Raw genomic sequence first — 13,339 nt, forward strand, 5'->3', positions numbered from 1 at the left:
TTGGAGATATGAACCAAATACTGCTTATGAGTTATTTGTGTGACCCCTTGTAACCTTGACCTTTGACCTCAAGACCTAAATTGTCTTGCCAGCTCTTTGACAACTTGTAGTGGGCCACTAGACCAAGTTTGATGAATATCTTTCAATTGGCTTAAGAGATATCAGCTAATATCAAGGTGTACTATACGTTTTTGGCCCAAAAATTATTGTGCCATGCTCCATTCAAAGCTCTATATATTTTTTTCGGTACAAATTCTTAATCTACAGAAAATTACGATTCAAATGATACCAAATATGCTTTTGCTAAATTTACTTCCACCTTTGACCCTTTTCTAGGCTAATTCGCTCAGACTAATGCTGCAGTGCGAAGGATCATATCTGATTGGTTCAACGATTTAGAGTGGGACGTGTAGTGCTCTAGAACAGGGATGGGCAACTTTGATGATAAAGAGGGCCACAAAATGTTCTTGTCACTGTCAGAGGGCCAGATGTGATCCCGCACGTCCACCACTGGGATATCAGGAATCAAGAGAATTAAATATATATATATATATACAGTAGCTTATGTCTGCACGGTTTATTAAACCAACATGCATTAATTTAATATTTTCTATACTGAAATGCATTTTTAATATTGCTTCTATTCACCAATGAACTTGAAATAAACTAAAAAATATTACTCATTCACAATAAACCTTTTTCCCACTGCAATGGGGAATAGTGACTCTTGTAAAAAGGCTCTATTGTTAGTGTATCTTAACCAGGGTTCCCACTCTAAGTCAAATGTAAAATTCCATTACTTCCCTGACAAAAATCCTGAATTTCCATGACCAATCGGGAAATTAAAAAATGGCCATTGAAAAAAACAGGTAGGTAGATAGGTAACTACAACCACTCACACAAATAGTAATGGGGAAAAGATAATAACTCAATAAACACCAACATAATGTATTTTGGCAAGTCAATTTTAAACTCCTACATCAAAATTCCCTGATATTCCATGACTTTGCCCCCCAAAGATATAATTCTCTGACCTTCCATGTCTGGAATAGACTTTATTAAAATGCTGATGGTATTCTTGAAATTCCATGACCCGTGGGAACCCTGCTTTACTTTGAGGTCGGCTACGACAGCGGCTCTAACTCCGATGTAGCCTACTTATCTTCGTGCATGGTGTTGTAGTGTTGACTTAAGTTCACAGCTGATCATTCGTTTCTAAGCATCTATAGGCTACTAAACACATAAGTTGACTTTGAATTCTGTCTTAAGATCAGCTGTTTCCAACCTTGTTTGAAACTTTCCCACCTTGTCTACGATTCTGAGTTTTCTTTAAACCTCTCTCTGTATCTCTTCCTCGCTCGCTGGCTGTAGTGATGGAAGCTCGGCTCCGCTGGATTTTTTATATAGGAAGTGCCCCTATCGGTGGACCGTGTCAATAAGGATCCTGTTCAGATGTGGTAAAAACATGTGAACCGAACATTTTAATGACATTGCGTGAGGGGGAGGGCCGCCAGTTGCCCATCCCTGCTCTAGAATCTTTGGTAGCAACTCAACTTCACTGGTGAGACGTGTGCCGGTCAGATACAGTGATGGCCAAAAGTGTTGGCACCCATGCTAAAGTTGACTGAAAAGAGGAATATAAAATCATCTTTTGGAAATTGATCTTAATGCCTTAAGTGAAAAATGAGGAACCTTTAAGGACTTTAAGGAGTGCTGTGCGTTTTTCCCGAGCCACGAGGGCGGCAGTAGCTATTGTTATTGTTAGCTACATTAGCCTATTTAACAAACCAGCTCGAAAACAAAACGTTACATTGTATTGCACGCACAGCAAGAACAGGCAATGTATGAATTGGTGACCGGATTAAAGCAGTAATGTAATCAAGTGTGACGAGCATTTAAAATCGACATTAAATCAACCAACGTAGTACAAATACAAAATGACAGCTGATATTCCGACCAAAAGGGGGCGTGTCTCGGTGAAATGACTCAAGACAACTGGGAAATTTCACACTTTCCAACTCAGACAAGTCAAATGGATCACCCCATTAGACTAGAGGGGAGAAGGGATGGGAAAAGATCTGGGCACAGTTCTTCCAGAACTCTATGTCAAGTTAAAGCGGTGTCGAGAGTTTTAATGCATTTTTTAGCTGTATTACTATGGTGCCCGAACCTGTATGACTGAACGCGAATCGAACAAGTGATAGCTATGTTTAGCCTAAAGCGAAAGTATCTTCCGACCGGACTGAAGTGAATTCAGATTAGGCAAGCAGAGGTAGAAGTTTGTGGCAATCGCCTTGTTGCTTTGCACTTTTAGTTCAGTTTAAAACTAACAACTTAGTATCTAAACAACACCATTCAGATCTAAAACTTTGAAGGAAAAAGTCCACCGGGACGTTCGTTTCTATCTGTCAAATATTAGCCCACTTCATGCTTTATGCGCAACATAGTCTCGCTTAGTAGTGCTTAAAGGAGAATTCCGGTGTGATATTGACCTAAAGTGTATTGAAACATGATACCGAGTGTGAACGTATGTCTCATAGCCCATCTCGGCTTGTCCCCTGCACTCCAAAATCTGGCGCTAGTTAGCCGATGCTACCAACAGCTTTTTCAATAGTGGTGCTTCGGCATCGGGCTAGCCATGCAAATAAATCACTGTTTTACACCCATTTACGAGGCTCAATGCATCTCCACACTTCATTGGTAGACTTCCGAGGGCCCTGACATTTAAAACGAGACATTGAGAACTTTGAAAAAGCACTGGTAGTTTACTTACAAGACGATTTATACAGACAGTATCTTCACGAAGTTTAGCGTTTGCAGCCATCTTGAATTTAGTCACGATAAGTCGAGCAACGAGTAAGAATGAACAGGTATGATAAGGGATCAGATTCCAAAAATAATTCAGTGGAAATGCATGGATTCCAGTTGCTGCTACTGGAAGAAACTGGAATCCATGCATTTCCACTGAATTATTTTTGGAATCTGATGACACCGGGGAAATGGGTGTAAAACAGTGATTTATTTGCATGGCTAGCCCGATGCCGAAGCACCACTATTGAAAAAGCTGTTGGTAGCATCGGCTAACTAGCGCCAGATTTTGGAGTGCAGGGGACAAGCCGAGATGGGCTATGAGACATTCGTATCATGTTTCAATACACTTTAGGTCAATATCACACCGGAATTCTCCTTTAATAAGCTATACAAGAACATGATCGGTTCCAAAAAAACCTTCACGACACTACCTACTGTAGCCTATGTGTTTGGAACAGTCTAGGGATGCATTTCATGGGTGCACTGTTTGACATGTCAGTTAGCATGCTCATTTGCACCACTGGTTTGATGTAAAACGGTATTTCACTCGTGCAATGACAATAAGGTTGAATGTAGGCCTACTCTAATCTAAAAACTTAGAAATATGAACTAAACGTGAATTAAATCTTAGTGGAATAAAATATTCAGCATATCTTCTACTTATTAAAAAAAATGAACTGACTTCCAATGCATATTTAAGAAAAATTAACAAAAAAATCCATGGCATGACCTGTCTTCCTGATACCCGTTGAAAAGTCGAACTGCATGGAACTGTCAGGGATTGTTTTTTTGTTTTTACAAAAACACAACAACCAAATAACATATCATGCTGATAGCTTTTGTTCATCTCAAACACAATGTAGCCAGGTGAGATGTTGCAACTACATGACCTTTTATCAATCCAGTTGCAGTAGGCCTAGATCCCAACCACAATTGATGAACTGTGATGAACTGCCCTACTTGTGATTGTTTTTAGAGAATTTAGAGGTTTTATATCGATGCTACAGAATTTGTGGTTGGTGCTACAAAACTTTCAACCTCTGTAGCACCAGTGCTACTTGCAAAAAAAGTTAACGTACAGCCCTGAGGCATTCCACTAGATAGATAGATAGATAGATAGATAGATAGATAGATAGATAGATACTTTTTTGATCCCCAGGGGAAATTCAAGGTTGAATGCTTAAAACCATGCTTAACTAAAACCTAGCAGAGTATAACCTGCATGCATCTGCACTCGTCTATTATTTGAACTCATTGGCAAAGTGAAACTAACTTCACCGTGGTGTCATAGTCAACAACAAAACAGTTATACACAGTTAATTACTTTCACTATTGACTGACAATGGGTTACCATCGAAAACATAGCCTGAAAAAAGCAACACTTACTCCAATAATATTCAAATGACTGAATAAAAAAACCTAAGGACATTTATGCTGCAGTAGTACAGTAGTTGCTGCTTACATCTTGTGAGAGTGCGTTTTCAGCTGTGCTTCATGCGCCTTTTGCTAAACAGTAGACCAGGTTTTTCCTTGGTCAGTGGCGTAATGCTTTTTAGATAGTGTAAGATAGCGATTTTTGGATAATGTGCCAACACCACATGTTAGGTCATTAATTGCGCATCTTGTAATAAAGAAGGGTACGGCGAGAAACTTGAGTGTACGATAGGAATACGGTTTGCTTCAGGATAATAATATGCTTTGCGTTGCGAAAATAGGGCCCTTTATGTGCCTATGTTAAAGCGGGGTCTATAGAATTACTGCTCGGCTGGCGTGTGGGCGCGTGGCATCACGATGATTCCTTCCCATCGTGATGTCGGTCAACCATCACGATGATATCGTCCATCAGCCCAACCCTAGTACGCAGAAGCATACATTTGGCTTTATACAAATTTTACAGTCATGTTTACTGTAAATCTAATCGAAAAGTTTGCACTGTCAAGTTGTGACTAGACTGATAATATGTAACATTTTATGTAGCAGTGTTTTTTGCTGGCTTAAGTGGCTTTTGAATTGTCTCGTCTGAACAGATACCCATCTCACCCCCCCTCAATCTTCCTGTTTCCTTAGGTGGCTTTGAATTTCTCACCTATGTAGACCTCTTAAGTGGGCATTCCCTGTAGTTGGTGTGGATCCAGTCACTTTTACATGAACAGTGTGTCCTTTGGAGGTGTCTACTTTGGACACAGTCTCTGGTTACTTGGGAACTCTGTGCCTTCCGCACCATCATGGAACATCCACGGGAAAAAGAAGGTGATCGGCCAGCTAGAAGCAGTAAGGTGGCTCAAGGGCGAAGTGGGCACTCTCGTCCCTCCAGCTCCACCAGCTCATCTGGTGTATTAATGGTGGGACCAAATTTCCGTGTTGGAAAGAAGATTGGTTGTGGCAACTTTGGAGAACTGAAACTCGGTAAGTTCAGATATATATGTATGACATGATACAGGGTTTTTCCTTGCCGAAAATTATGCTGGGGAGGCAGGGGTGGGGTTGAGATGAAGTAAACGACTACAGGGGGTTGAAAAACGACCAACCAACAACAACCAACAAAAAAAAAACAACATCTATTACAGCAATAATTATATTTAATTTAGGTGTCATTTCAGTTTTCGCCCATGGGAACCATTCATTTCAGCCTACATGGCCCCCCACCACAATATAATATCAGGGCACAACTGCATACACTGCAAAAACTGCTTACCTAATAAAATTGACCAAGTGTTATTAATTTTATATCAAGATCAAAAAATCTAGTTGGTATTGTTTTCAGTATTAACCCCTTAGGCGCCTGGATAAAAAAACAAAAAAAACATTGGATTTTTACATCAAAATGTTAAAAGGCAATGGATTGAAAGTGGTCAGAGATAAAGTCCTACTATGTGAAAATCATTGAGTATGAACAAAAGTTTATGAAGGGGGTAAATTTATTCATCTAATTGGCATATTATGACATCACTGGATGGCAACCACCTCGAATTATGCACCTTTCAGTAAATACTGGATGTTGAACATATTTGAGCAGTTTTACTTTCTTTTTTTGTCATTTCACCCACATAACAAATTAACAGGAAAACAGTCACATGTACACCAACAACTTAATAAACTATTACTATATACTACCCTATGCTACTATACAATAAAGTAGCCTGGTCAAATCAGTTCCTATTGCGAATTACTTTGTAGTTCTTCAGAGCCCTATATTTACTACGCCTGCTATCTGTACCACGTCCATTACAGACACCATCATCACTATTACCACTTGCACCTCAAGCTATGTTGGGCAGAGTCGAAATAAGCATGGTATGCTTAGTGGACACTGTCGTATACACGCAAATGCGCACCTCCATTCACAGACGCACCGTGACTATCACTGTCAATGGACGATCGATCATATTTTCCAAAAGGCAGATATTCTCCTTCAGAATCGGAATAGGTCAATAACAGACCCAAGACTTAATCACACGTGAACTTTTCTTCAACATTTGGTGTATTTTTGCTTCAATTTGTGCAAAACTATGGCCCGCAGCGCTTCCGCATCATTACAAAGAAATGCACGTCTACTTCAGAGGCGATTTCTGTAAGACTGCAAGGGAAGCTCAGCTTTCCCTAAAATGTCAAAAATGTAAGGGTCGAATATGTACTATAACATTTTATTGACTAAAAATGTGTTAGAACACGTTCATCTTGAAGACGAGTTCGTTCAGAATCAGCTACATAGCAGGTCGACTGACTCGATTCCTTTCTCATACCCGTAGCGTCACAGTGCATTTCCCTATGGCATTTCCTTGTTGAAGCCCATCGTCCATGGATTTCAACCTTTACTGTCTATGACCAGAGAATGTTTAATAAGGGGAGAACGGCCACTCTAGGAAAACTTCCGGTTTCTGAACTGGTTGCAGTTCCTTCTGTGGTTCCACATGAGGGCGCTCGTCCACGAGTGCAGAATGCATGGAGGTCTATGGAGCTGTACCCCTCAAAATCCACTTTTCTCGGGATATAATTTTTTTTCAAGTAATTTGAGTATTGTATTCGAAAGGGGAGGCAAAGAAAATAGACTTGGTTGAGTATTATATTTTTTAAAGTCACTTAATTGTTCTAAAAAGCCTTTAAAATGTGTCAATGACGTCATTCATTAGCACAATGCTAGCGTGTTATGTGCAACAACGACCCAACCTGTAAGAAATCAAAAGGACAGAAGTACTCGTTCATTCAACTTTTGACCTATAACCCATGTTGAAGTTATACAAACTACAATCAAATCTGAGATTTGTCAACGACAATAAGGTGAAAGAGACAAATTTAGCCGTCTAGCTCCATTGACTCCCATTCATTCTGCACTCATGGCGATCGCCCCCAGTGGAACTCTGGTGGAACTGCATCCAAAATTCGGTACAATGGGACTTAATACGGAGTGTCGAGGCTCTCCGTAGACGGGCTCTGCTATGACTTCAATAGGGCTGCTCTGAACAGTTTTTTTTCAGTGCTTCGAAACTAGATGGTCATTGGATAAATGCTGCGAGAATGTCCCGCCTACGGACGCTCAGCGTCTCTGGGGGTGAATGGAGCAGTGGGCTGGCCTCAGCTGGCCCGGACGCGAATTTTTTTTTTTTTTGTAGGGTGGTAGCGGAAGACTGTCTGTGATTGGCCAATACCGCCCTACTCTGTCTGTGATTGGCTGGGATATGCATGAGAATACGCCCTACTCTGTCTGTGATTGGCTGGGGTTATGCCTGATTGACAGTTGCTGCCTCTCTGGCTAAATCGAATGAGAACGTTAAAAAATCAAAAGACAAAACTGATGGGCTTCTATCACTAGTATCAGCCAGAAATTATAAAATATCCCACCTAAATGTCTGACTATGACATGTTTCAAGCCTGCAGCAAATATACAGTCCTAAACTCCTGTTAATAAATTATGGCAGTTCAATTTTATATTACCCTGATAACCTAGTTACCTTAATGCTATCCCTGTTATCTAGCTAGCACTACAGGTTGCTATGCTAGTTGTCAGTTTGGTTGTGGCTCACAAAGGATCCACTAGCTAGTAGCTAGCGCTACCTATCAGTTGGGAATTTATAAAAATAAGTTGGGGGGAAACCCCCCAAACCCCCTTAAATACCGTAACACTTATTCATCATGTTGACAACATAGACTGTAAACAAGCTATTTTACAGTATTTGGTTGACAACTTCAACTCTAACCTTAATCAATGCAATCCTTGTTAGCAGGTTGCTATGCGAGTCTGGCTCACAAAGTTTAAATACTACCCATAGATATATATAGAACACCTATCAGTAGGGAATTTAAAAAAATAAGATATAAATAAAATTAGTTGGGGGGAAACCCCCCTAATACAAACAACCTATTTTACAGTCTTAGGTTGACAACTTCAACTATCGTTAAAATTGTTCAACGTCCACGACCAGAATGATGATTTGATTACTACCCATCTCCATAGAAACGGACGAGGTAGTAGCCTTCTAGCCTCAGCTGGCCAATCACAGGGCGAGTAGGGCGGGACTCTTCCCCTACCACCCTACAAAAAAAATTTTGCGGCCCGGACTCCGGGTTTCTGCGTGATGATTGTGTGACGCTCCAGCTTTACCGTGCTGGGTTCATCACTAGCCCTCTAGGTCTGTCAGTTTTTGGCTACTCTTTTGTGTTTGTCTCTCGGCCTGCAGGGGGAGCTTTAGGGTTCTGATGACGTGGCTTATTGGTGTCGTAATAGAGTCCCGAAGCCATGACGTAGCGTTGCCAAGGCAGCAATTTCACTGGATCTAAACAAATCAATCTACCATTAGAAATCACCATTGCAGTGGCTTTCTTAATATATTTCAATCATTTTACAACGTTTCTAAGACGTTAGTATATTTTTTTTACACTGTAGGAATCACATAACACAACATATATTCATACCAACACAATCAAATTCGTGACTACAGAGTTTTATTTTAGCATGGGTTTCCTCCATAAAAGAGACCTGCATGTAACTTCACAGCATGCGGTTAAAATCCTTAAATTCACGGACGTGTTTTGGCTTTATTTTTTTGGCAAAAAAAATCGCTCTTAACAGCCGCCAGTCTTTGAGAAGACGTGAAATATCCACTGGAATTTTGTTTCTTTCTATTACACCTGCCAGGGAATCCGTGTTATGTGGCTAAGCTGCTGCCTAGCAGGTAAAACACGTTTAACCCTTTGCAGACCGCACGTTCTAATTTCGGTACCCCAGTACCGATGACGTTCAGTCTAATAACTCCGCCATACCCCAACCAATTTCATCAATGAAAACTTCCTCAAAAACGTCACATCATAGGCTTTCTGGCGATATGATTAGTTAAGGGATTTGTGGCGCGAATTACTTTTACTACGTGAAGGAAAAGTCAAGAGTTGACGTCTCCCTCCACTAGAGGAAAAACAGCAGGAAGCACTATGCATCGTTGATCTTCACGTCGTCCAAAGGAGAAACTACTGGATCATCTGAGGTAAAAACAAGTCTTTTTATGTTATCACTACTTGTTATCCATGTTATTACTTCAAAATCGTTTTTAAAAGTTATTTTTCCTGGTAATTACACCTTGTATGCATGGCCGTAACATAATGCGTGTGTGTGTTCACTTCAGCTGATATGACAGCTTGTATTTTAGCACACCGTAATCTTTAGTAAACTCATTATTTTCAGTCATTTTTGGGGGTTTCTATATGTCAACCAAGATTACAGACCTACTAGGACTGAAACTTTAACGATTTGTTCTATTTTGAACGATTGCTTGCTTGTCATCTGATGATACAGAAAACTAGCTAAGTAAGGTAACGTTAGCATCAGGAGAGGCTGCAACATGTCCTTGACGCGTAGTCGCGATAAAGTTCACTCCCCTGCTTCATGACTGGCAACTTTATGTCAAGTACACCTAATCGGTATTTTATTGTCAAATAAACCTTTCATTCCTTCGTAATATGTATAGCACAATTTACAGTTGTTTGTAGCCAAGTTGCTTAGCTTACTTAGATAGAAACATCTGACATGAATGACAACGTTAATGTTATGTTACCGACTTGAGTGTGTTGATCACCGATGGTGTAATGTAAGGATTTTATTCATTGACTGCTGTTTTCATCAATACATGACTGAAGATTTGTTAGAAATGTGTCTTAGTATTGTTTAACTTTTAGGCTGTAAGGTTTGCTGCTACGATTATGAGGTTTTTGGTTGGCTAACTATGATGGGAGCTCATACACCCAAGCCTACTCGTCGACATATCATTTTCTAAGGGGGTGTTTTGTCTTTACGCAACTGCAGTAGCCTATGTACGGTGTGTATGTGTATGCATACGCTGTTTAGATGTTTTCTGTCATATATCCTGACTCATGTTCATGAATCAATGTTTGCTTGTAAGCTGGTATGCTATGTATAGTTTAGCCAAGGCAATAACACTTATAGTGAGCTCTGAGACTAATGTTACCTCTCCAAGCAATATTGGAGTCCTTTAGTGACAAAAATACTTTTAGTGAAAAGAGTCATGGTTGGTGGTGATTAAGATTATGTGGAAGTAATGTAAAATAAAACCAAACAACCTATTCACTATCAGACCTGTGATTTTTTTGTTATTTTAGATGGAGGGAGAGAAGTACGTGCAACTGAGGTGAAAGTAGCCGACTGCTGATGGCAAACATGACCCCAAGGACCACGATGGCACGATGGCATGGACGGGTAGTTTCTGGATGAAGAGGAAGACAATGATGTGCTAGAGGAGGAGAGTAATCTCCCATCATCCTCAGATGGGTAAGCATGTATGTGTGTGTGTGTGTGTGTGTGTTCACCCAACTGGGCGTATGCACATTTCTGGTTGTGATAAGAGTGTTGCTTATAACAATAATGACAGGGATTATAGTGATAATAGTTTGCTTAGATTTGTAATTCAATTTCTAATTTTCTTATCTGACAATTTCTTTATTTTGAGCTTGGTCAAGTCCCATGTCAGGTAGAAAGCATACACTTTGCCTATCCTTCTAACACAGACAGGGACACCAACTCCAGTAGCATTTACACCTCATCGTCTGCTAGGCTTAGATGGACACACACACACACACACACACACACGCCACAGCTGTGACAACACACACACCACAGATCTGGTGTGAATGCGGCGTTAGTGTATCACCTTATGTGTAGGGCAAATGATATTGATAATTATATATTGTATCGAAATATATGCTGTATGGTTGTTAAATGTATTGAATTTCTTCTAATGTTTTAATTGTTTTTAATTGTTTATATGTGTGAATGTGAATTCATGCTTTGTTATGCTATAATATGAATTGATGCTTTGTTCATCATGTTAAAGTATTTTGTTGATCTTTGTTATACTGTTGTCTTGTCATTCTTGTAGTTCTAATAGTTACTGCTTGTTTGTAAACATATGTTTATGTTATTTACCTGAAGTTGTTGTTCCTGATTATTTAATGAAATTGTTAAAGACTTATCTAAATAAAATGATTTATTTCCTCTTTCGTAAACCTAACACATGTGCCAGTGTCTCTTATTCTTGTTTTCATAGTAGAATGAAGCACACGGAGAAGCAGTTACCACCTGCCTAGTCTTTATTTCAGCCTTTATCTTTCCTCCCCACAATTGATTTTGCCTCCTCAGAGTACAGTAAGACATCCTATATTTAGCTATGCATCTTGTTTTTATGGTAAAACATCTTATATTTGTTACATGACCATTATATCTGTGTATTTTTGGTCAGATGTCAAACCAGGAAAGGAAAACATCCTACTCTTTAAAAATTCTACTTGTTACTGCGACTTGCAGTTATGAGTAAATTAATCATAACTTCTGAACCAAAGGTGATAAATTGATTCTGTTTTTTTCACTGAGGAGAACACAACACTGTCTATCTTTCACACACTATATCTACAATAGACATTAGGTGAAAAGTAAGATTCATCTTGACAAATTGATATTTTCGTGTTTTTTGATGTTGAATTTTGAAGGTATTGTTTAAAAACAATGTGTGTTACCCTCAAACTTATTAACAATGATATGTACCATTTTAAAGGGCTAGTTCTCCTGATTACAATGGTGGGTATATCTTATCTCTGTCATGTAGCATGGCCACACAATAAGCCTTTTTGTCTCACAAGGGCATCAAGTATGAAAAAACGGAATGTTTCGTGCCGTCTGCAAAGGTCTAATACATTTATCATAACTTTTGAACAAAAGGTGATACATTGATTCTGTTTTTATCACTGAGTAGAGGACAAAATTGTGAATCTCCCATACACTCTAAGTTTTTCTCTATCTACAACAGAAATTGGGGGAAAAATTAGATTAATCTTGACAAACTGATAGTTTTGTGTTTTTTGGGGTTGAATTTTAAAGATATTTTTAAAATAATATGTGTGTTCTCCTCAAAATTATTAATTATATTGTATACCATTTGAAAGGGCTATTTCCCCTGATTATAATGGTGGGTAGATTATATCTCTGTCATGTACCATAACCACACAATAAGCCTTTTTGTGCCATAAGGCCATCGAGTATGAAAAAATTGAATGTTCGGCGCGGTCTGCAAAGGGTTAAATGGATATATTTATTTTTTTTTAGCTAGAAATGATGCCACATGTCTACATTCAATGCTATTTATGCCACTTCGAAAGTTTGTTTAGATCCTGTGATTCTGCCGTCATGGAAACGCTACGTCACACTTCGGGACTCAATTCACCCTTCGCTAAGTCCCGCCCTCCTTAGTTACTGTTGCTATGCCTGACAAGCTTTAGGACCCTGCACGTCTATTACATAGGGGGAGAACCGGGACTTTTCAATGAAATGTAATTTACAAAGACATCGTACCACACTGAAAGCTAATATTTTGTCACTAGCAACCTACATCTGTCCTCTGTCAAATACAGTTGGAATTTCATCTCTGAACAAAACCGTTCATGAGTTATTTAAGCAGAAGTCGAATGTGCGTTTGGTTTATTCGACTCTCCTGGCCAGAATGAATAGAACAGGCATGGGGAACAAAGAAACATACCATTTAAGCTATGTACTTCCCACAACTTCAATATTTGACAACATATCATGAATGGTACTTCAAATAGGTGTTATTTTAAATAGATTGCTGATGGGCTATACATCTTGGTGAACGTCTGTTAACAACTTCTTGCCGTTATCGTGAAGCGTGTGTAAGACGTCACTCGTCAGGACCAATGAGGGAACTGGGAGTGGTCGAAGAAAATCGTGAAGCTTCCGTGCGCTGTTGGAAATAACAATTGATTATAGAACCCCTGTTAACCTAATGATTCTGACCCCGCTAGATATGGAGAAGTTTCGGTCAAAGTAATATTACTATCCATAGTAGGCCGATGTAGGCCTACCCACGATACTGTTACAAGAATGCCTTCTAGCTTTTTAATTAGACTCAACTTCCCCAAGAATAGTGTGCGAGGCCCTCCTCGGCCGACTAATTCGGGAGGCGCCTTTTACTGAGTAATGATCCTAGTGTGAAAGTTGGTCAGAGGCTATAGTGCT

General features: G+C 39.5%; 1 protein-coding gene and 1 long non-coding RNA gene across 7 annotated transcripts in view; one reads left to right on the forward strand and one right to left on the reverse strand.

Moving 5' to 3' along the window:
* csnk1g1 (casein kinase 1, gamma 1) overlaps positions 1–13,339 on the forward strand; it is a 67,565-nt gene that overhangs the window by 10,965 nt on the left and 43,261 nt on the right. For 4 of the 6 annotated variants that reach the window (XM_042062009.1, XM_042062013.1, XM_042062012.1 and 1 more), the window contains exon 2: positions 4,906–5,217. In XM_042062009.1, coding sequence (XP_041917943.1) covers positions 5,037–5,217 — 181 coding nt within the window. In that variant the 5' untranslated portion in view covers positions 4,906–5,036. Of the gene's footprint in view, positions 1–4,878; positions 5,218–13,339 lie in introns of all 6 variants that reach the window. The other 2 variants (XM_042062011.1, XM_042062010.1) reach the window with 1 other exon arrangement.
* Positions 1,238–10,959, reverse strand: LOC121682060. The gene is made up of 4 exons (XR_006022407.1): positions 10,892–10,959; positions 7,458–7,461; positions 3,235–3,242; positions 1,238–1,250 (listed from the first exon to the last, which is right to left on the reverse strand). It is a non-coding gene; the product is annotated as an uncharacterized LOC121682060 (long non-coding RNA).

The sequence above is a fragment of the Alosa sapidissima genome, chromosome 14 (genome assembly GCF_018492685.1).
Source record: "Alosa sapidissima isolate fAloSap1 chromosome 14, fAloSap1.pri, whole genome shotgun sequence".
Lineage (NCBI taxonomy): Eukaryota > Metazoa > Chordata > Actinopteri > Clupeiformes > Clupeidae > Alosa > Alosa sapidissima.